This window comes from Dendrobates tinctorius, unplaced genomic scaffold, assembly GCF_039654945.1.
Source record: "Dendrobates tinctorius isolate UK_male_01 unplaced genomic scaffold, ASM3965494v1 ptg000022l, whole genome shotgun sequence".
NCBI classification, from domain to species: Eukaryota; Metazoa; Chordata; class Amphibia; order Anura; family Dendrobatidae; genus Dendrobates; species Dendrobates tinctorius.
In genome coordinates this window covers 27,618,422-27,642,654 of record NW_027361690.1, presented here as the reverse complement: position 1 = coordinate 27,642,654, position 24,233 = coordinate 27,618,422, and the positions used below count along the sequence as shown (strand labels likewise).

Here is a 24,233-nt window from a genome sequence, read left to right as displayed (position 1 = left end):
TCACTCGGCCGTATTCCTCGCCAGTGTGACCCCGGCCTAAGTGATATTTTATAAGGGGGTATTCTAGTGATTGAGAGTCAGTTGTCTGAGTATTGGACAACCCGTTTTAAAATTTTGATTAAAGTTTTTTACCGCAACTGCAGAGTAATCATGGAGAAATTAAGTCTTTGTTCCTACAAGACCGTTGTCAGATAATGATTCTACGATTAATGCAGAAAAGAAATTTAGGAATTACATGTTTTATGGTGGCATTATTTCTTTAACACATTTTCCTTATTTTAGTGCATTTTTGGGACCCAAGGATCTGTTTCCCTACAAGGAATTTAAAGAAAAGTTTGGAAAGTCAAACAAACGGAAAGGATTCAATGAAGGATTGTGGGAAATAGAAAATAACCCTGGAGTCAAATTTACTGGATACCAGGTATGCAGACAGGACAGTAATGTATAAAAAAAATCTCTAAGTCAAAATAACCATTGAGACATTAGTTTACAGAAGATCTACAGTTGTGACCAATATGTTTTGACAAACACCGACATCCTTTACATACTTTATACAGTATATGTAGTGTCCCCTCAGGGATGGCATACCCATACAAATGAGGGTGGGGGGGGCAAACTCCCACAATAATATTGATCCTACAAAAATTCTGGAGTATGATGCCCCATATCAGAAATGAGAGCAAAACAAATAAAAAAAAATTTTCAAAATTCAAGATTTAATTGATACAATTAATAATATGAATTAAACAAAAAAATACATGTTGATGAGTAAAGGTGAATGACTAGATGGACAAACACGGCAACAAGCTCATGGCACACCATACAATCAATAATTTGCGTGGGCTGAGTGACAATCTATGTCCTTGCACCTTGCATATATACTGCAATATGGTCGATGAGGAGTGAGGCAGAATAGTGTGTACACCCATGTAAGTAGGGTTTATAGAACCAAATAGTAATCTATTATTAGTAATATGGTGTCATACATAATGCTCCCAAATACTCCCTCCGTTGTTGCACATGGCCCAGCCAAAACAAATGACTACATGAATCTAATCTGCCGCAAATAGTGCTTTCCCATGTGGGGTGCCTGCTGTGAACGTCCACCTCTAGCCCCGACAAACGTTTCGTGCTGTGGGCTTCCTCGGGGGTGGGGGGGGGGGCTGTGTGGACTGCTGAATGTGTGGAGAATTATATACCCCCATCACAACTGTGCAGGATGGTCGCCGCAATCAAAGGGCACATGGGGGGAGCGGGTCCAAAACAATCGTGGTTGCGTCACTTCTGGCCTTCTCAGCGATGTACGAGTCAGGAAAAATGTTCCTGTGATGGCAGTGACCCACGCACCGCCAGCACAGATGCCTTCTGGAACGCAAGCCGGAAGAGGATCCACCGCACATGCACGTGGATGCGGCAGGTATCTTTGAGAAGGGAGCGTGTACTGGCAGTGCGGTGAGCATATATCGGGGGATGAAAGGGGAGCCCATGTACCTCTCAATCTGCCACTGAGTGGGTGTTACTAGAACGGGGGCACATGGGATCATATCCCAAGAATAGCTAATATGCCACTTTCATACACATCTGTTAATGCAAGATGGTCCTTCAATATATGGAAGATAACAGGCTCAAATCTTCAGACCGCCGTTTTCATAATTCATATAGAGATAGCAGTGAGTCCAATAAGGGAAGGAGTAAGAATGAAGGGGGGGAGGGTTCCAAAGGAAATCCAATATATATCAACTGCATGTAAAGTAAAAAAACTATTAACACAAGCACAGACAACAAAATTAGATTAAAATACGACTAATTTCACTTTAGCGTTTTATTGCGCAGCGCATCGTGCGCAATAGAAACACATTCAAAAACACATGCGTTTTTGCATGCGTTTGCGTTTTTTATGCGCATTCGTTCTCTAGGGATTAAAACCAGTGTCTACACATGTTTACGCCAAAAACGCATGCACACGAAAACGCAGACGAACGCATGTCCATGTGCACGCCTGCGATCCCATAGACTGTAATGCGTTATTTTGTCGCATTCTGTGCTCATGCGTTTTATTGATGCCTTTCGGCGGACCCACAAATGCAACAGTAAAACAATAGCAAATGCAGTCGAAAAATCCATAAAAGACAATATTTTAATATTTTATTAGTAATGCATATAAAATTGGACAATACAGTGTATAGAAATGAAGGGAGTATAAAACAAGCGTGCCCAATGGCAAAAAGGCCAGATGCCTTAGCAGCACAGCCCCAGAGTAGTTAACTCCATACACAGATGCAAGTGCAAAAATAATAAAATAGACACCTTTATTCTATGGGGAGGTCAAAAAAGACCATGTTGTAAATGCAGCTGTCAGTAATTGTATCAGAAGAATGATCACATAGCGAATGCCCATAATTAAATTCAGACGCTGCAGCAAAACCCCTTCACATAATATAGGAGACACAGAGCAAATGCTCATATTATAAGTGCCATGTGCAATGTATACCGAATCATTATGTATAAGGTGTCATTACCTGGGAGCAGTGGAAGCAATGGTATCGGCCTGTCCCCAACGCGCGTTTCGGAGCTCACTGCTCCTTCCTCAGGGGGTGTCTGGCGCACCTAGACCCACACCTTGAAAGACGCATGCGCACAAAAACGCATACGAACGTGTGCAAACGCAAGACCATGCGCACACCATGTTAAACATAGGTACGCATGCGCATGGACACGCACGATGCGCTGCGCAAAAAATGCTAATGTGAAACCAGCCTAAGGCTATGTGCCCACGTAGCGTTTTAAAACGCACAGTGAAAACCGGACTCTTTCCCAGAAATCGCGTGTTTTTTTTACCGCGATTCTGTTCGCGATTTTGCCGCGATTTTCTCAAGCACTTTCCAAGCGATTTGAAGCATCACTTGGAAAGTGATTGACAGGTTGGTCACACTCGTCAAGCATAGTGTTTGACAAGCGTGAGCAGCTTTTTACTATTGAGGCCGCCTATGCGGCCTCAATAGTAAAAGATAGAATGTTAAAAATGATAAAAAAATAAAAAATCGGGGTATATTTACCTTCCGACGTCCCGCGCTGCCATCCCGGGTTCCCAGCGATGCCTTGCGAGACCTGTGATGACGTTGGTCTCGCGTTACTATAGCGATCTCGCGAGACCGCTAGAGTCACACGAGACTACGTCATCACAGGACCTTGCCGCAAGGCATTACTGGGAACGCTGTGGCCCAGGATGGCAGCGCGGGACGTCGGAAGGTAAATATACCCCAATTTTTTATTCTTTTTTTTTTACAGGGGTATGGTACCCAGGGCCTGGAGGACAGTCTCCTCTCCTCCACACCGTGGGTACCAACCGCACATGAGATGCTTAACTTCCCGCATGGTGGGCATAACCACATGCGGGAAGTAAGCGATTCTCATGCATTCCTATGGGTGCGGAATCGCCGCAATTCTTTGCGATTCCGCACAAAAGAATGATCATGCTGCGATTTTTTTCCGCGATGCGATTCCGCCGCGGAAAAAAGCACAGCATTAGCACAGCATGTGCGGACTGCCATAGGAATGCATGGGGGGCGTTCTGTACACAATTTTTAAACGTTTTCGCGCCAAAAATCGCGGCAAAAACGCTTAAAAATCGCATCGTGGGCACACAGCCTAACAGAGACAGACGACTCACAACAGATCTCACAAAAAGGGGACAAAGGATAGCTTCTCATTGAGGCCATGGGGGGACATGGTGCCCAGCGAGACTATCCAGCGACACTCCAACTGCACCAGTGTGCGTTTAAGATCACCCCCCTAATGCCACAATGAACTTTATCCCACGTATTTTCAAGGCATCGTGGTTGTAATCATGGTGAAGTCTGAAACGTTGTGGGATAGTCTTCAACTCAGAAGTCACTGGCATCCTTCGCAGCCATGATGTCCCTGACGTGTTCCCTGGCACTAATATGAAATTTGCGGGAAGTGAGGCCTTCATAAATTTGCATGCACACATGGCATAGCAGATGACATGACTAGTGCTACATGAGATGTAAGGTTTTGTGCACACGTATGCAGAAAATTTCTGCATAAAAACCACTCCTTCCCAGAAAACGCGCGTTTTTTCCATGCGTTTTTGCCGTGATTTTTTTCCGCGCGTCCCCAAACACATAGAAAATAGCTAGAAATGCAGAATTTTTTGCGAAATTAATGAGTATAAGGGTTAAAAGTTGCCCAGTGATTTCTCGTTTTTCAAACAAAATTTACAAAACCCTTTTTTAGGGTCCACATCATATTTGAAGTGACTTTGGGGATCTATATAGCAGAAAACACCTAAAAGTGAGACCATTCTAAACACTGCACCCCACAAGGTGCTCAAAACCACATTCAAGAAGTTTATTCAGGTGCTTCGAAGGAACTGAAGCACTGTGGAAGGAAAAAATGAACATTTTAATTTTTTCAGTAACATTTTAGTTTAGACCCACATTTTTCTTTTTCTTTTTAACAGGAAAAAATGGATCCCAACATTTGTAGTGCAACTTCTCCTGAATATGCCCATACCCCATATGTGAAGGAAAACCACTGTTTAGGCGTACGGCAGGGCTCGGAAGGGAAGGAGTACCGTTTGACTTTTTGAATGCAGAATTGGCTGAAATTTAGAGCGGACGCCGTGTCGCGTTTGGAGAGCCCAAACCCCCCTCCCATTTTGGAAACTAGACCCCTCAAGGAACTTATCTAGATGTGTGGTGAGCACTTCACAGAAGTTTATAACGTAGAGCCGAGAAAAAAAAATATCACATTTTTTTCACTAAAAAGGATCTTTTAACACCAATTTTTTATTTTCAAATGGGTAACAGGAGAAATTGGACTCCAAAAGTTGTAGTGCATTTTGTACTGAACATGCCCATACCCCATATGTGGAAGAAAACCACTGCTTAGACGCATGGCAGGGCTCAGAAGGGGAGGAGCATTGTTTTACTTTTTGAACACTGAAGTAATTGGAATGGAGAGTGGACGCTATTATCTCCAATTTTTTTTTATTTTCTCAAGGGTAACAGGATGTGCCTAAACAGTGGAAACCCTCCACAAGTGGCCTTATATTGGAATTGATCTAGAGTGTCCTGGTGTGTGAAGTTTATAATGTGGCATACGTAAATTGTCTAGAGTGTATCAGGTTGGCATACGTGAGTTATGTCGTGTACGTCAGGTTGGCATACGTGAATTGTGTAGTGTACGTCAGGTTGGCATAAATCAGTTGTGTCGTGTACGTCAGGAATTAATTTAGTAGTACATGGATGTGTAGTACAGTTTAAAACATTCGTTTATACACAGGCCAGGTTTGTCAGGGCAGGTGTCGCATTTCTAATTGGTGTCCTTGTATATCCCCCTTCTGTAACACACTCAGCACCTCTTTTGCAACCTTCCTTTTTTGTGGTTTGAGGGACATACTTTGGGAAATGATGTTGACTTGGTACGATGCAAGCACCTTCAGTTCCGGAAGTACTGGGGCTCGCTCCTTCCTGGTGTCCAAAAATTAGGACCTTGATTACTACCTCCTGGAACTGTAAGTATGTCGAAGGTGTCTTTCAGACACCCCCGTTACTATCCCAGTAATCAAAAATAAACACACACAGAAAAAAAACTTTATTAGAATAAAGACTCTCCCACACTATCCCTCATTCATCAATTTATTACAAAAATTTAAAAAATCCCGTGCAGGTCTGCCGTAATCCACGAATCCGCTGCACTCCAGAAATTGATACCTGAAAAACATACAAAGACAGAAATAAAAGCAAGAGACAGTCCCTCGTTCGTGAATTTATTACCAAAAATATTCTTACGAAGCTCCTCCATAGTCCAAGTTCCCCAAACTTGGCTGTGGCGACTGGGAATAGCAGTAAAGTGACCTCTATTCAGAGGCGCCGGATACTGACAGCAAAGATCATCAGCATCACTGGTTCACGTTGCAGTCATTGAGACCCGGTGGCTCTGATGAACGTTGCGGTCAGTACCTGATGCCTGTTAATAGCAATCACTTTACTGCTATTCACAGTTGCCGGAGCCAGATTCAGGGAACGTGGACTGCATTGGAGATTCATGGGAACATTTTTGTTAATAAATTGATGAACATGGAACTGTCTCTTGTTTTTATTTCTGTCTTTTTGTTTTTCAGGTATCCATTTGCGGACTACTTCGGATTTGGTGGATTACAACAGACCCACATGGGATTTTTTTTATTTTTTTAAACAAATTGGGGAAAAAGAGATAGCGTGGGGGAGTCTTTATTAAAATAAAGTGGGGTTTTTTTCTGTGTGTGTGTGTTAATTTTTTTATTACTGGGTTGGTAATGGGGGTGTCTTATAGATATCTTTCTGTTACCTACCTCTGGGTTGATGGCAGCTGTGATTTGTGACACATCACAGCACCAGGGCAATTGAGAAGAGACAGGCAAGGCACCAGAATTGCCTCATCCAATGTAATGCGCCAATTCTGGGGCAATTGCTGGCTTGTTTTTTTAGGCTAGGAAGGGCTAAATAACCAGGGACCTTCCCAGTCGGATAATATAAGCCCACAGCTGTCTGCTTTACCTTTGCTGGTTATCAAAAATAGGGCCAACCCAGTTGTTATTTATAGGTTAAATAAGCCTAAATGCCCTTTAGTGGCACATGAAATGCACTAAAGGGTGCAAGTTTATTATGTGTACGGGGCTTGTGAAATTATATAGTCACATGACATCTAGCTTTTCATTCTATTTATCATCTATCTATTATGATGGTTCTGGCTGTGAATTTACTAAAGTAAAGTAACATGGCTGTTTCCTTTTGAAATGTGTGTTTACAGATCGGATATTCTGTGTACAGTCTGATTTTTTTCTTGCATCCATTGAGTTGCATTGGCGAGTCTCGGCTGATTCATGCTCCCACTCGCAGTATACTGCGATGTTTTTGTCAGTCCGATTAAAACTGAGGAGAAAATTGCCGGTGAGCACTGCCTCATTGAATAACATTGGTCAGAGTGCGATGCGTTGTTTTTTCACATTGCTCTCGTCTGATTTATATGCTCGTGTGAGCGAACCCTAAAGTTTACTTGCAGTTGAAAAATAGCAAAATGGTAAATTGTATAAAGAAAACTAAGTTTATTAAGAATACTTATTTCTGTTTTCACAGATGCATCTGAAGGTGAGGACCACAAACTACTGAAATCAATACAAGACTGTACAATGAAGAAAGGACCTTTTACTGTAAAGGAAGTACTTGCATTAAGATTAAGTAGGTGCAGGTGGGAACCTGCTCAGAAAAAGGTCTGCCTGCAACTCTTAGAGTGGAAATCCGCCATCACTGCCTATTTCCAAATGACCCTTCGGACAGTTGAACACATCTTTATTACAGCTGCACCACATGGCCCTCTAGCGGCGCAAAAATAACCAGTCCTAGAACAATCATAGAACTCATATAATATATATAAAGCTCAATGTCTGTGTATGTTTGTATGTATGTATGTGTGTATGTCCGGGATTGGCATCTGCACCGTTGCAGCTACAGCCACAAAATTTTGCACTGTCACACGTCTGGACCCTGAGAGCGTCATAGGCTATGTTGTGAGGCGAAATTTTAACCCTGCGCATTCCAATTCACCAAACAATTTTGCCCCTAGGTACATAATTGAGAAAAAGTGTATGTATGTGTGTATGTCCGGGATTGGCATCTGCACAGTCTTAGCTACAGCCACAAAATTTGGCACAGTCACACGTCTGGACCCCGAGAGCGTCATAGGCTATGTTGTGAGGCGAAATTTTAACCCCGCGCGTTCCAACTCACCAAACAATTTTACCCCTATCTACATAATGGGGAAAAAGTGTATGTATTGGCATCTGCACCGTCGTAGCTACAGCCACAAAATTTTGCACAGTCACACGTCTGGACCCCGAGAACGTCATAGGCTATGTTGTGAGGCGAAATTTTAACCCTGCTCGTTCCAATTCACCAAACAATTTTGCCCCTATCTACATAATGGGGAAAAAGTGAAAGGAAAAGTGTTGGAGGCAAATTGACAGCTGCCAGATGTGAACAAGGGGGACTTAAAGAATGAGAACGATGGCGCCCAGAGTATATACCGTACAGTTGCTAAGGTGGGGCCCTGACATGGGATACTCACCTCACATGGGGATATGAACACACACACAAAATGTGCCACACATTACCACGTGCTTCAACACATATACCACCCTCAGCACACATTTCACCACACATACACCAACCTCGCCACATAAAAGTCGAAACACAAAAGTCGCCACTCAAAACTCGCCACGCTTTCCCAGAGCTGTTTAAAAGATGAATAATGAGCTGTGATTGGTTGCTATCAGCAACAGTTTTCTTTGTAGACAGTTGTGGTAACTGAGGCCTATTATTCTTATCATTTCTATGGTGTTATCGTCCTTCTGTAAAGCTGGAAATAACACAATTTATTACTGTGCCAACACAGACCACACTCTGACACAGACTGCAGGGGGAGCCCAGTATCACAGGATAGGATTAGCTACATGGCTCAGCAGTCAGTATCACACAGGAGCGGATTAGATACACAGCTCAGCAGTCAGTATCACACAGGATAGGATTAGATACACAGCTCAGCAGTCAGTATCACACAGGAGAGGATTAGACACATGGCTCAGCAGGCAGTATCACACAGGATAGGATTAGATACACAGCTCAGCAGTCAGTATCACAGAGGATAGGAATAAATACACGGCTCAGCAGACAGTATCACACAGGAGAGGATTAGATACACAGCTCAGCAGTCAGTATCACAGAGGATAGGAATAGATACACGGCTCAGCAGTCAGTATCACACAGGAGAAGATTAGATACACAGCTCAGCAGTCAGTATCACACAGGAGAGGATTAGACACATGGCTCAGCAGTCAGTATCATACAGGATAGGATTAGATACACAGCTCAGCAGTCAGTATCACAGAGGATAGGAATAGATACACGGCTCAGCAGTCAGTATCAAACAGGAGAGGATTAGATACACAGCTCAGCAGTCAGTATCACACTGGAGAGGATTAGACACATGGCTTAGCAGTCAGTATCATACAGGATAGGATTAGATACACAGCTCAGCAGTCAGTATCACAGAGGATAGGAATAGATACACGGCTCAGCAGACAGTATCACACAGGATAGGATTAGATACACAGCTCAGCACATAGTATCACACAGAATAGTATTAGATACACGGCTCAGGAGACAGTATCACACAGAATAGGATTAGATACACGGCTCAGCAGTCAGTATCACACAGGATAGGATTAGATACAAGGCTGAGCAGTCAGTAACACATGATAGGATTAGGTACACGGCTCAGCAGTCAGTATCACAGGATAGGGTTAGATACACGGCTCAGCAGACGGTATCACACAGGATAGGATTAGATACACAGCTCAGCACACAGTATCACACAGGATAGGATTAGATACACGGCTCAGCAGACAGTATCACACAGAATAGGATTAGATGCACGGCTCAGCAGTCAGTATCACACAGGATAGGATTAGATACACGGCTCAGCGGTAAGTATCACACAGGATAGGATTAGATACACGGCTGAGCAGTCAGTAACACATGATAGGATTAGGTACACGGCTGAGCAGTCAATAACACACGATAGGATTAGATACACAGCTCAGCAGAAAGTATCACACAGGAGAGGATTAGGTACACAGCTCAGCAGACATTATCACACAGGATAGGGTTAGATACACAGCTCAGAAACAGGATGTGCCAAAGGAGAGGACATTTTCATTCCAAGAATTCCACTCATTCCTTCTGATTTCTTTTTTGATTTTAAACGCCTCCAGTTTCCAGTTCAACTGCTATTTGCAATGTCCATTAACAATGCTCAGGGACAGTCCTTGAAAGTAGTAGGGATCGATTTAAGTAGTAGGGATCGATTTGCAATCTCCATGCTTTTCTCATGGTGAACTTTACGTAATCTGTTCAAGAGTTGGAACTGCCAAAAATCTGTTCATCTTTGCACCGAAAGGAAAAACCAAACATATTGTTTATCAAAGGGCTCTTGAATGAGTTGAAAATAAAATACTATCAATACTTGGGTAATCGTTTAGTTAATTTGTGTTGCAAATCTGTAGTGTTGAATATATGATGTGAAATGTTTTTATGTGCAATATAATCATTATAATTTGATATATCTTCAGCTAGTACAGTAATATAGGTTTAGTTCTTGAAAAACGGGGATATCTGTCTAAGCATTGCACTTATAATTCAGAAACAAAGCTGAGTCATACAGTATTACAGGGACAGACACGTCAAAAAAACTCTTTTTTTCATCTTGGCTCATGTTGACCAAGAGTGAATTTATCTGTGCATTGCAGATTACTTTCAGTTATTTTTAGCTTTCAATTCTCAGTATTTCAAAATTTCATAAGCTGGAATACAACAAGGACCTGCAAGTGTTTTACTCCTTATGTTAAAGCAACTTCAGCTAGTAAACTGGTCCTGCTGTCCCCTTTACTATCTATCACTTGACACCAAAGAATCAGTATTCTCGTTTTATGCTTATCATTTATTTATATACTTTTTTTTTAATTATCTAGGCAATTCAACAGCAGAGCTCTTCAGAAACTGAAGAAGGAGGAAATGCTGCAGATGGCAGTAGTGAAGAAGAAGGGGATCAGGTGGAAGAGGATGGAAAAGGCAAAAAGAAGAATGAGAAAGCGGGCTCTAAGAGAAAGAAGTCATATGCTTCAAAGGTGAAATAAAAGAGATAATGCTTATCTGATTTTTACCCTTCATACTAATTGTTTAAACTTTTCTAACTTTAAATTGTTACTGCATGTGATTAAGTATTACCGCCAAGGTCTAATCCAATGATTTTGAGAAAATGTTGGCATCAGGTCTTCTATATGGAGCAAGTCAGAGATATGAACAAAGAGGTATTTGTTACCTTAAATTTCAGTGCATACACGAGATAAAGCACAATGGTGCAGTGAGGGTATCAAGCGATCCCACAGGCTGTAATGAATCATAACATAATGAGGAAAAGAAATAATAATGAAAAGTAAGCAATGTAAGAGGTGGATACCTAATGGAATGAGGAAGGTGCCAGAGTAACGCTATTCCAGCACTAAGCTGGTTCTTGGGCGCTTTATGTAGTACAGGACCTACTCTTTATGCAAGTTATTCCACTTGAGTGTGCGGTGAACATTAATCCTATTGATTTGGGGCCTTGGGTCCGTTACACCAGCACCTCAGAAATTTAAACAGTGTGCACGCCAATCCATTTATCTAATGAATTTTGTAACTGAGGATCTTTCTTCCATAGAAGATATTAACATTTTAACAAAGGCTAACATTGCATTATGTACGTCTGTTCAGTATAATGACCTACTTAGTACTGTGTGTATTTTTATAGGCAGCACAGTGACTCAGTGATTAGTACGGTAGTTTTGCAGTCAAATCCCACAAAGGACAACGTCTGTGAGGAGTTTGTATTTTCTCCCCATGTTTGCGTGGATATCCACCAGTTTCCTTCAATACTCCAAAGACATGCTGATACTGAATTTAGAATGTGAGCTTGTGTCAGTAAAATGCTGTGGAAATTAATGGTTCAATGCAAGCAAGTAAAATTAACAAATATTTTTCCATTTTTATAAAAATTTCAGAAACCATCAAAGCTTTCTCGGAAATCTTCAGGAGACGAGGGAGAGAAAGACAGCAAAGATGAAGATAATAAGAGTGGCTCAGAAGCTGGTGATGCGGATAACGACACAAGAAATGCATCAGAGGTGCAGAAAAGCAATGCGGGGGTATGACTGCATATGTTCTATGGTACAGCTGCATGTTATGGCAGGGTTCATAAGTGGTTTCAGACAAATGTTACAGTAGTAAGCACATAGTAGCGGTTAGTGCATTGTTTTATACTAGTTAAGTCCTTTACACATCTAGACGTAATTATACGTCCTGCGCTGGGGTGACCGAGTATGGAAGGTGCTCAGGTGCTGAGCTCCCATCACGCTAATGCCAGCAATGTTAAATAGCCGGCATTTGTCTAACAGCCAAGTTCTGACTGTGGCTGTTAACTATTTAGATGCTCCCTTCAATCTCTGACAGCAGAGTTTAAATGACATCACAGTTGGTACCCATTCTGGCTCCCATTGACCCCCTGCGGGGAACTGATGGTTTACTATGACAGCTAGTGGTCTACTGAAGTACCCTGTTGCTGTCATCTTATTTGTCTTCTGAAGCTCAGCTATATGCTGATCTTCATAGAAGAGCCACATGTTATACTGCAATACAATGACTTCTGATTTTACTAACTAAAAAAAAGTTTAAAAAACAAATCTGAAAATTCAAATTGCCACCCTTTTTACCCATTACAAATAAAAATATTTTATTTTATGTCCATTAAAGTCTGATCTGTAGAAATTAATTAACCTGATCAGTAAACGCCGTATTGATCAAAGCGTCTTATAAAATCAAATATGGTATCAAAGGAAAATGTCACCTGGTCACACAAAAACATGCATCCACAAAGCTCTGCTATTAAAAAAAGTAATAACGTTATGAGTGTCAGAAAATGGTGACACAAACCATTTTCATTTTTCAAACTTATAAATGTGTTTCACCGCTTAAATTAAAAACATGCTAATTTAGTATCACTGTAATTTTACTGACCTGGAGAATTGGGTTTCCAGGTCATTTTTTACCATACAATGAACATCACAAAAACCAGAAAAACAATGATGGAATTTCATATTTCTTTATCGCCTTATTGGGGGACACAGATGACCATGGGTGTATTCTGCTGCTGCTAGGAGGCTGACACTATGCAAAACAAGAAACTTAGCTCCTCCCCGGCAGTATACACCCACCGACAGGCACCAAGCACCTCAGTTTGTGCTTAGTGTCTGTAGGAGGCGGACCGGGATCTCCCCAGATCCGCATTTAATCCTTTTCTTTTGAGGTTTTTGTTGTGTTTTTTTAATGATTTCCCCTTTCTTTTTCAGATACAGCTCAGGAAACGGGATGTGAGTTCATCCTGCTTTTCCTATTAATGCGGCTGAGCGAGCAATGTGGTATCGCCCACATCGCAACTCTCAGGCCCGCAGGCAGGACCTTCCCCTATCACCCTCGGGTACTAGGGGCCATGGATGGACGGTCCTAGCTGATTCCCCTCCTCACCCCTCTCCCAGGACAGGGCTGAGAGGAAGACGGCGGTCGCCAGCGGTGACGTTTCCCCTGACACGGGGATTGGAGCTGTCTTCTGCACCATACGGCGGTGCGGGTACTGAGGATCACCTCTCCCAGCGACCTGCGTTCTATCGCGGGCCCCTGTGGTCAGCCTCTTCAGGGACATCAGGTATGTTTTTCTGAATGTTCCCTGCAGCCCTGCGCTCACAGGCCAGTCTAGGACAGCAGAGTACCTCTCCTCCTGTTGAATTTCCCGCCCCTTGAACCAGCGCCCTGACAGGCGCGCGTCCCTCTTGTCGCGGGGGGCGGTCCGGGGGGGGAGCTCTTCCTCCGTCAGCGCTCCCTCCATCAGCGCTCCCCGTCCTCATCAGCTACAGGGAGGGAGCGCTTTCAAGCCCGGGCGCGCCGTCGCTAGTGAAAGTGAGGGAGCACTTTCATTTTCAAAAGTTCCTCCCTCTCCCTGCGCGCGCTTTCCCCGCGCGCTTTTTCAGCCTATCTCAGGGCTGCTTTCACTTCAGCCCTGTCACTGTCTTTGGCCGTCCCCCTCCCCTCTGGAGTCTCAGCCAATTGCGCCATGCGGTGGCTTAGCCCCGCCCACCGCCAGCGTTTCTTCCTGGATTGCCGATCTTCTTCCTCCTTCTCTCCGGACCTCGCCTGGGGGACACATCGCTTCTGATCCTCGGTAGGCTAGACGCTGACTATCCCTGGCACCTAACTTAGCTCCCCCCCCCCGCAGTTTCCTCAGGCTGTGTTTTTTCTGCCACTGAGACTTATGCACAACCCCGCAAGGGCCTTCTGCTCCAGACCCACCGCTACTCACTACGCCTGCGCGCGCTGTAAAAAGAAGTGGGCTTCGGGTCAGTCGTCTCCCCTCTGCCTCTCCTGCAGCCCTCAGGAGCACTCCGAACCCCGGGCGGAGACCACCCCACCCCCGGAGTGGGCCGTGGCGATGTCTCAGTCAGTTTCTGAGCTGACAAAGGTGTCTCAATCGCTGGTCCAGGTCTTAGAGCGGTTACCTCAGTTACCTGCTGTCACCTGTGCACCGACCGCCTCGCATGGTGAGTCGCCAGCACCGGACCGTGGCCCTCAGACCGACAGACCAAGTCGGGGCTCTAGGAAGCGGGTCCTGTCTGGCTCTTCCTCCGGTTCGCAGGGTCCCTCTGCTTCTCTCAGGCTACGCTCCTCGTCCCCCTCATCGGCAGACGATCCGGGGTCAGACGAGGATTCACTATCTGGATCAGACTCAGAGGCGGACGACATAGCTAGAACTCGGGAGATGGTAGATAGTCTCATATTGGCTATATACCAAACACTCAAGATTAAGGAGGATAAGGCCCCCCCTCAGGAATGCTCTGTTTCCCTTAAGAAGGCAAGGCCTCCATCTCGAACCTTCCTTAATAAGGATTTCGACACTTCCTTAGCCAACCACTGGCAACATCCTGAGAAACATTTCTCAGGCCGCAAGTACTTAGATGTACTTTATCCCTTTGATGCGGAGCTAGTCACGAAATGGACCAAAGCTCCCGAGGTAGATCCACCAGTTTCTCGTATTTCCTCTAAGACGGTCCTTTCCCTTCCGGACGGAGCTTCTCTCAAGGACCCATCAGACAGGCAAATAGCGTCGTTGGCCAAGTCTATCTTTGAGGCATCCGGTGCATCCCTATGCCCTATCTTCGCTTCCGCTTGGGTGGCGAAAGCCATTTCGGCTTGGGCAAAAATTCTGCGCAGGGGCGTTTCAGCGGCAGCTCCTCAAGACGAGCTGGCAGATTTAGCAGACCAAATTAATCACGCAGGCAAGTACCTTCTGGCCGCCTCCTTGGACGCGGCAGGGTGCGTTGCTAGAGCTAACAGCAACATTGTGGCAATACGCCGCATTCTTTGGTTGAAGTCTTGGAATGCGGATACTACCTCAAAGAAGTCACTCACCAACCTGGCATTTCACGGCACTAGGCTCTTTGGCGCCAAGCTGGATCAGTTAATCTCGGATGCCACGGGTGGAAAGAGCACTTCCCTTCCTCAGTCCCGTCCTAAGAGGTTCTTTAACAAGAGGGCTTCTCGGCCTTTTAGGTCCTTTCGCCCCTTCTCTCCCACAGACGGTTCATCCCAGCAGGACCGTAACACTGCTTCCAATGACCGGAGAAAGCCATCGTATAAGCCAGCCCCTCGCTGGAGATCCAGGGGTCAGCCTTCCAGGTCCTCAGGCGCTCGATCCGGAAGGTTTTCATCTAAGTGACGGGTCACCCCCACCTGGAAAGCTTTCCAGGGTGGGAGGCAGACTTTCCTTTTTCAAGGACGCGTGGCTATCCGTTGTCGACGACGCTTGGGTCAGGGAAATCATCACGTCCGGATACAAAATCGAGTTTTCTTCCCTCCCAAACAGTCGTTTCTGTCTGTCCCGATCCCCAAAACAGCGATCACAGGTTCCAGGGTTCCTTCAGGCCGTCTCCTCTCTCCTTTCCGCCGGGGTCATCGTTCCCGTTCCTACAAACGAGCGGTTTTTAGGGTTCTACTCAAATCTCTTTGTAGTCCCAAAAAAGGACGGCTCACTTCGCCCAATTTTGGACCTCAAACGGCTCAATCGCCACGTGAAGATCCGCCATTTCAAGATGGAGTCTCTGCGTTCGGTAATAGCCTCAATGGAGCCCGGAGAGTTTCTCTGCTCGGTGGATATACAGGATGCCTACCTCCACATCCCCATTTCTCGCCAGCATCAGAGATACCTCCGCTTTGCGATTCAGAACAACCATTATCAGTTCGCGGCCCTTCCCTTCGGCCTAGCCTCCGCCCCTCGTGTCTTCACGAAGGTGATGGCAACAGTCATGGCCATCCTTCGATCCAGAGGGATCCTTATCATCCCTTACCTGAACGATCTTCTGATCAAGGGCTCGTCCCGACAAGACTGTCTTCACAGCCTTCACATAACCTTGGATGCCCTCGGACGCCTGTGATGGATAGTCAACAAGGACAAGTCCACTCTGTGCCCTACCCAGCGACTGACCTTTTTGGGCATGGAGTTCGATACGAATCTGGCCCGAGTGTTCTTACCGAGGGACAAGTTTTCAACCCTTCGCAAGGGGATCCAGTCCCTTCGGCGCTCGAGGGTCATGTCCCTTCGGTCCTGCATGAGAGTCCTGGGGAGGATGGTGGCCTCTATGGAAGCAGTGCCATTTGCACAATTCCACTCTCGCCCTCTCCAGCTGTTCCTCCTGTCAGTCTGGGACAAGACCTCGTTTTCTCTGGATCGCCCCATTCTTCTTCCGCTCAGAGTCAAACAATCGCTAACTTGGTGGACGTTGTCGACGTCATTTCTCCGCGGAAGATCCTTTCTCCCGCCTCGGTGGCAGGTCATCACCACCGATGCCAGTCTCCTAGGATGGGCGGCGGTCTACTGTCAGAGAACGGCCCAAGGGCGTTGGAACGCCCAGGAGACTCTTCTGCCCATCAACCTTCTGGAGATCAGGGCAATCTTCCTCGCTCTCCTTCGTTGGCAGCATCTTCTAGTAGGCAAGCCGGTCTGCATTCAGTCAGACAACGCCACGGCCGTGGCGTACATAAACCACCAGGGCGGTACTCGCAGCAGGCAGGTGATGTCGGAAGTGGCACTGATACTTCGTTGGGCAGAGCGTCACGTGCCGGCGATTTCCGCCGTTCACATTCCAGGGGTGGAAAACTGGGCAGCCGACTTCTTGAGTCGCCAAGGGCTAGCGTCAGGCAAATGGTCCCTTCATCCCACAGTCTCCAGTCAGATATGCCAGCGCTGGGGCACCCCGGACGTCGATCTCATGGCCTCTCGGATGAATTGTAGCCAGGTCCAAGGATCCATTAGCCGTCGGTTACGACGCCCTAGTAATCCCGTGGTCCCAGTTCCACCTACCTTACCTGTTCCCTCCGCTTGCCCTAATCCCAAGAGTGGTCAAAAAGATAAAGTCAGAGGGCATCCCGGTCATCTTAGTAGCTCCAGACTGGCTGAGACGACCTTGGTACGCGGAGCTGGTCAACATGCTCACGGACGTCCCCTGGAGGCTTCCAGACCGTCCAGATCTTCTTTCGCAAGGCCCCCTTTACCACCAGAGTTCTCAATCTCTGAGTTTAACGGCATGGCCGTTGAGGCCGCGATTCTGAAGGAATCAGGGTTTTCCAACCGGGTCATTCAGACCTTGATTAAGGCTCGGAAGCCTGCTTCTTCCCGCATTTACCATAGGTACTGGAAGGCCTTTTTTCGCTGGTGTGACGAAAACGATGTTTTTCCACTATCGTTCTCAATTCCTTCCATTCTTGGTTTCCTCCAATCTGGCTTGGATGCGGGCCTATCCCTCAGTACTCTCAAAGGCCAGGTATCTGCCCTAGCAATCCTCTTCCAGACGGATCTGGCTTCCTTACCGCAAGTGAAGACCTTTCTCCAAGGAGTCGCCCATGTGGCTCCTCCTCATCGTTCTCCGATAGATCCATGGGATCTCAATCTTGTTCGTGGCGCTCTCCAGAAGGTGCCGTTCGAGCTGATTCAGGACATCCCTCTGTCTTTTCTTTCATGGAAGGTGGCTTTTCTGATCGCCATTACTTCCATCAGGAGAGTTTCTGAGCTGGCGGCCTTATCCTGTCGTTTTCCTTACCTTATCCTCCACCAAGATAAGGTTGATCTCAGGCCAGTTCCTTCTTTCCTTCCGAAAGTGGTATCCCCCTTTCACATTAACGAAGATATCGTCCTTCCATCATTTTGTCCTGCGCCTGCTCATCCTCTGGAAAAGTCGCTCCACAAACTGGATGTAGTGAGAGCCTTGCGTGTTTACCTTGCCAGGACCGCTTCCTTTCGCCAATCTGATTCCTTGTTGGTCATTTCTGAGGGTCGCCGGAAAGGTCTTCCGGCCTCCAAGTCCACAATTGCTCGTTGGATTCGGTCTACCATCCTGGAAGCCTATCGTCTTCAGGAGAAACGGCCTCCTCCGGGGGTGAAAGTCCACTCCACCCGAGCTGTAGGGGCTTCTTGGGCTGTGCGACACCAGGCTTCGGCCTTACAACTTTGCAGAGCCGCGACCTGGTCATCTTTGCACACCTTCGCGAGGTTCTACAGTGTTCATACCCAGGCCTCGTCTGATGCAGCTCTTGGTAGGAAGGTGCTGCAGGCGGCGGTGGCGCATCGACCGACCTAAGCCCTTCCTTATTTCGTTCCTTTATTGCTGTTCCCACCCTCGGGACTGCTTTGGAACGTCCCATGGTCATCTGTGTCCCCCAATAAGGCGATAAAGAAAGAGGGATTTTGGGTTCTTACCATAAAATCTCTTTCTTGGAGCCTTCATTGGGGGACACAGCACCCGCCCTGTTTAATTAGTACCGTGTTGGGTCTGAGAGTCCCTTGTTGAGTTGGTACATATGTTTATGGTTTTGGTTGCTTCTCCTACTGCTTTTTTCACCAACTGAGGTGCTTGGTGCCTGTCGGGTGTATACTGCCGGGGAGGAGCTAAGTTTCTTGTTTTGCATAGTGTCAGCCTCCTAGCAGCAGCAGCATACACCCATGGTCATCTGTGTCCCCCAATGAAGGCTCCAAGAAAGAGATTTTACGGTAAGAACCCAAAATCCCTCTTTTTTCACCATTTCAACAAACTTCGAATTGTTTCCAGTTATTTAATAGATTATAATAATAATAATCATTATTTTTATATAGCGCTAACATATTCTGCAGCGCTTTACAGTTTGCACACATTATGATCACTGTCCCCGATGGGGCTCACAATCTAAATTCCCTATCAGTATGTCTTTGGAATAGATTACATGGGAAAATGAATGGCGTCATCAAAAAATACAACTCATCCTACAAAGAACAAGCCCCTCATACAGCTATGTTGGTGGAAAATAAAAAAAATGACTTTTGAAACGAGGAAAAAAAACGAAACAGCAGAAATGAAAAATTGCCTGGGGGTGAAGGGTTTAAGTAGCTAGACCTTACTACATTTGTGCAATACTTTTTTTACACTAAGGAGAACCATGTATCATGTAGGATAATAATGGTTACTTCTGACATTGCATTTACAAGGATTATAACCCTTCTTACCTACCTACACCAGCTCTTCAGTTCTACTGTAAAGGATAAATAGCCACATGTATCACCTAGATATTGTCCACTCACATGGCTGAGGAATTTTTGGACTGAATAACATTGTGGACTGTAAACTGGACTCTGTCTGCTTTATTATTTGAAAAGAACTTGACTGTCCTCAAAATCTATTAGTGTAAGTTGGCTGCCAAAATTGGCATTTTATGACTTATTTTCTCGAAGGTAATTTCTATTAGGTCGGCTACTGGAATAACACCAGACAGGTTCCAATAAAGCAGCCAGAAAATACAATACTGCAAAAGACCCTAATGACAAGAGCATCGATATTCGAAACAAAACTAGCAAGGATTGTGCCAATGCAGAATTATAATTTGGGAATAAGGACCATGAAGTCATAGATTTAAAATATTAGTATAAAACCTGGGTTATCTTAAGACAAGAAAGCCTTCTGAATTCTGTGAATACAGAAACTAGCATAATGTACAAGTACAGAAATTAAATAACTGGAATAATATACAGTACAGACCAAAAGTTTGGACACACCTTCTCATTCAAAGAGTTTTCTTTATTTTCATGACTATGAAAATTGTAGATTCACTCCGAAGGCATCAAAACTATGAATTAACACATGTGGAATTATATAATTAACTAAAAAGTGTGAAAATATGACTTATATTCTAGGTTCTTCAAAGTAGCCAGCTTATGCTTTGATTACTGCTTTGCACACTCTTGGCATTCTCTTGATGAGCTTCAAGAGGTAGTCACCAGAAATGGTTTTCACTTCACAGGTGTGCCCTGTCAGGTTTAATAAGTGGGATTTCTTGCCTTATAAATGGGGTTGGGACCATCAGTTGTGTTGTGCAGATGTCTGGTGGATACACAGCTGATAGTCCTACTGAATAGACTGTTAGAATTTGTATTATGGCAAGAAAACAGCAGCTAAGTAAAGAAAAATGAGTGGCCATCATTACTTTAAGAAATAAAGGTCAGTCAGTCTGAAAAATTGGGAAAACTTTGAAAGTGTCCCCAAGTGCAGTGGCAAAAACCATCAAGCGCTACAAAGAAACTGGCTCACATGAGGACCGCCCTAGGAAAGGAAGACCAAGAGTCACCTCTGCTGCGGAGGATAAGTTCATCCGAGTCACCAGCCTCAGAAATCGTAGGTTAACAGCAGCTCAGATTAGAGACCAGGTCAATGCCACACAGAGTTCTAGCAGCAGACACATCTCTACAACAACTTTGAAGAGGAGACTGTGTGCAGCAGGCCTTCATGTATAGCAACAACCCCACCCTCCATAGCAACAGGCCCTCTACGTTCACATGAACAAGCCCTCCTCACACAGTAACAAATCCTCCCCCTCTAGCATACACATACACTGCACCAAATCTGCTGTGTGAAGACATCAGTGACACAGAGCTGTCTCATTCACACAGCAGAGGCTTTGTCACAGAACAGATTACATCAGTGACTGCCATCCCCTGTGCAGATTAGAAGCTGCAGACCCCCATCACTGGCCATCACACAGTCTGTTCTCACTGCTGCCAGCAGCGGAACCCCATCACTGCCAGCCCAAGCCCCATCACTGCCAGCAGCCTGGGACACTGAGGGAAGGAATCACTGATAATGAGTGACTTATGTATTGTAATCAGAATACAGGACGATTTTCCCTCCTCACTAGAGTTTCACTTTACATAGATTACTGTTCAGTGTGTGTCTAGGGAAGGAGCAGCTGGGTGGTTCTGCTCTCTGCACTGAGGCTGCTAGAGGGGGAGGATTTGTTACTGTGTGAGGAGGGCTTGTTCATGTGGACGTGGAGGGCCTGTTGCTATGGAGGGTGGGGTTGTTGCTATAGAGGGCAGGTTTTTAGTAGAGTAGGAGGAAATGACCAGTTCTCATTTCAATGCCAGAACACACCCCCCTTGGACGTTCTGCTCAGAAGCAAGAGAGTGATATCTAGAAAACCCTGCAAACTGGTGACAGAAGGTAAATTACTTATTGTCACCATTCTGCAGCCCAGATATGCACTGAGATTATGTCAAAAGCCCGGACAACCCCTTTAAGGACAGGCAACAAGCAGAAGAGACTTGTTTGGGCTAAAGAACACTAGGAATGGACATTAGACCAGTGGAAATCTGTGCTTTGGTCTGATGAGTCCAAATTTGAGATTTTTGGTTCCAACCACCGTGTCTTTGTGCAACGCAGAAAAGGTGAACGGATGGACTCTACATGCCTGGTTCCCACCGTGAAGCATGGAGGAGGAGGTGTGATGGTGTGGGGGTGCTTTGCTGGTGACACTGTTGGGGATTTATTCAAAAATTGAAGGCATACTGTACCAGCATGGCTACCACAACATCTTGCAGCGGCATGCTATTCCATCCGGTTTGCGTTTAGTTGGACCATCATTTATTTTTCAACAGGACAGTGACCCCAAACACACCTCTAGGCTGTGTAAGGGCTATTTGACAAAAAAGGAGAGTGATGGGGTGCTACGTCAGATGACCTGGCCTCCACAGTCACCAGACCTGAACCCAATCGAGATGGTTTGAGGTGAGCTGGACCACAGAGTGAAGGCAAAAGGGCCAACAAGTGCTAAGCATCTCTGGGAACTCCTTCAAGACTGTTGGAAGACCATTTCCGGTGACTACCTCTTGAAGCTCATCAAGAGAATGCCAAGAGTGTGCAAAGCAGTAATCAAAGCAAAAGGTGGCTGCTTTGAAGAACTTAGAATATAAGACATATTTTCAGTTGTTTCACACTTTTTTGTTAATTATATAATTCCACGTGTGTTAATTCATAGTTTTGATGCCTTCAGAGTGAATCTACAATTTTCATAGTCATGAAAATAAAGAAAACTCTTTGAATAAGAAGGTGTGTCCAAACTTTTGGTGTGTACTGTATATATACTAGTTTTACTGAAACTAGTATTGACATTTCAAGTGAACAAAATTACCGTATATACTCGTGTATAAGCCGAGATTTTCAGCCTATTTTTTTTGGATGAAAGTCCCCCTCTCGGCTTATACACGAGTCATATACGGGGGGTCGGAGGGGGAGTGGGGGGTGTCAGAGACCATACTCCCTTCTCCTGGCACGGTCTCTGCAGCCCCCCCTGCTTCCCCCATGATCTCAGTGTCCCAGCTGTTCCTGCAGTCAGTGGTCACGTGGTACCGCTCATTAAACTCATGAATATGCGCATATTTAATGAGCGGTACCACGTGACCGCTGAATGCAGGAACAGCCTGGGACGCCGACCTCATGCTGGAAGCAGGGGCTGAAGAGACCGGGCGCCAGGAGGGGGGTGGTGAGCATGACAGGGGAGCAGAGTAATACTTACTGCTCCCCGTTCCATCGCTGTCTCCGGGTCCTCTGGCTGTGACATTTAGCGGAGGGCACGATGACGTAGTCAGTGCGCGCCCTCTGCTAACGTTACTACACAGGACCTGGGAAACAGGGATGGGACCGGAAACGGTAAATATAGCCAGTTCCGGGGGCCTGAGCCAGCGGCTACACTGGCACCTGGCCCCCAGCGACGGAGAGGTGAGTATGTCTTTTTTTTTTTTTATATGGCAGCAGCAGCATATGGGGGGGATTTTATGTATGGAGCTCCTACTTGGGCCACCATTAACCCTTGTGCAGCATATGGGGGTATTTATGTATGGAGCATCTACTTCGGACACCATTAACCCTTGTGCAGCAATATATGGGGGTATTTATCCTTGGAGCATCTTGTTGGGCCACCATTAACCTTTTTACAGCATTTTATGGGGGTATTTATCTATGGAGCATCTTTTTGGACCACCATTCACCCTTGTGCAGCACCACCCTTGGCTTATACATGAGTCAATAAGTTTTCCCAGTTTTTTGTGGCAAAATTAGGAGGGTCGGCTTATACGCGGGTCAGTTTATACACGAGTATATACGGTAATAACCAAACAATTCCTATAAAGTCGTGTAAGTTCTCTGTTATTTATAAGCAAATAATTAATAATAAAGCAGTGCCTTCTCCCCAAAGTCTTCATGCCATGTATGATTATATTTATCTGAAACAGGTAATCCCAGAAAGACCTAGATAGTTCAGTCACATCTATTTTAATTCCTGTATTTGTAGTAAATACCAAAGGGGATCTCCGTTTCCATTTACAGAGATTAAGGGGGTACAGAATTATTTCCTGGCTGGGACATCTGTTTATTGTTAGCATAATGTTATTATTCATACATACCTTCATTTAGATTTCAAGATACAGTTTATCCCCTTCCTCCCCGTCCAAAAATAAATAATATATAAATATATAACTTAAACGATACAAGCTGATTAGAAGTAACATACAAAAAAATGCAGACAGTAATGTACCCATGCTGAATTTGTGCTGAGAACGTGATTTAACTCCTTCACACCCCAAGTCTCTTTGCACCTGCATTACCAGGCCAAATGTTACAATTGTGACCAGTGTCTCTGATTCTGAGACTGTCTTTTCACATATTGCACTTCATGATAGTTGTAAAATTTCTTCGATATAACTTGTGTTCGTCAAAAAAACAGAAATTTGGCGAAAATGTTGGACATTTTGCAATATTCAAACCTTTAATTTGTGTGCCCTCAACCCTAGAGAGTTATGTCACACAAAATAGTTCATAAATAAAATTTCCCACGTCTACTTTACATCAGCACAATTTTTGAAACCGAACACTGTGCAACAAATTTCAGGGAAGTTCTTGTCCCCTGAAAAAATGTTATTGTATCGTATAGATTTTGATATGCTGAACACCAATATGTTCTCCAAAAGTCTGTATCAGGTAAGGTTTATAAAAAACAACAGTTTATAGTCTACATTATGACGTCCGAGACACTACATACATGTGCATTGATGTCAGTAGCAAAAGCAATTGTTCAAAAGTGTTTTGAAGACGACTTTCGTTTATAATCCGTGTCAGATGCTTCTTGAATAAGATTCCAGCAATAGTCAGCCAGCATAGATGTACTCGACTTTCCCTGGGA

At 45.0% G+C, this 24,233-nt stretch overlaps 1 protein-coding gene across 1 annotated transcript in view; it reads left to right on the top strand.

The window, feature by feature from the left end:
- HDGFL3 (HDGF like 3) overlaps nt 1-24,233 on the top strand; it is a 96,918-nt gene that overhangs the window by 56,582 nt on the left and 16,103 nt on the right. The window contains exons 3-6 of the mRNA XM_073568528.1: nt 283-421; nt 7,143-7,154; nt 10,592-10,747; nt 11,660-11,803. Of these exons, the coding sequence (XP_073424629.1) occupies nt 283-421; nt 7,143-7,154; nt 10,592-10,747; nt 11,660-11,803 (451 nt within the window). The remainder of the gene's footprint in view (nt 1-282; nt 422-7,142; nt 7,155-10,591; nt 10,748-11,659; nt 11,804-24,233) is intronic.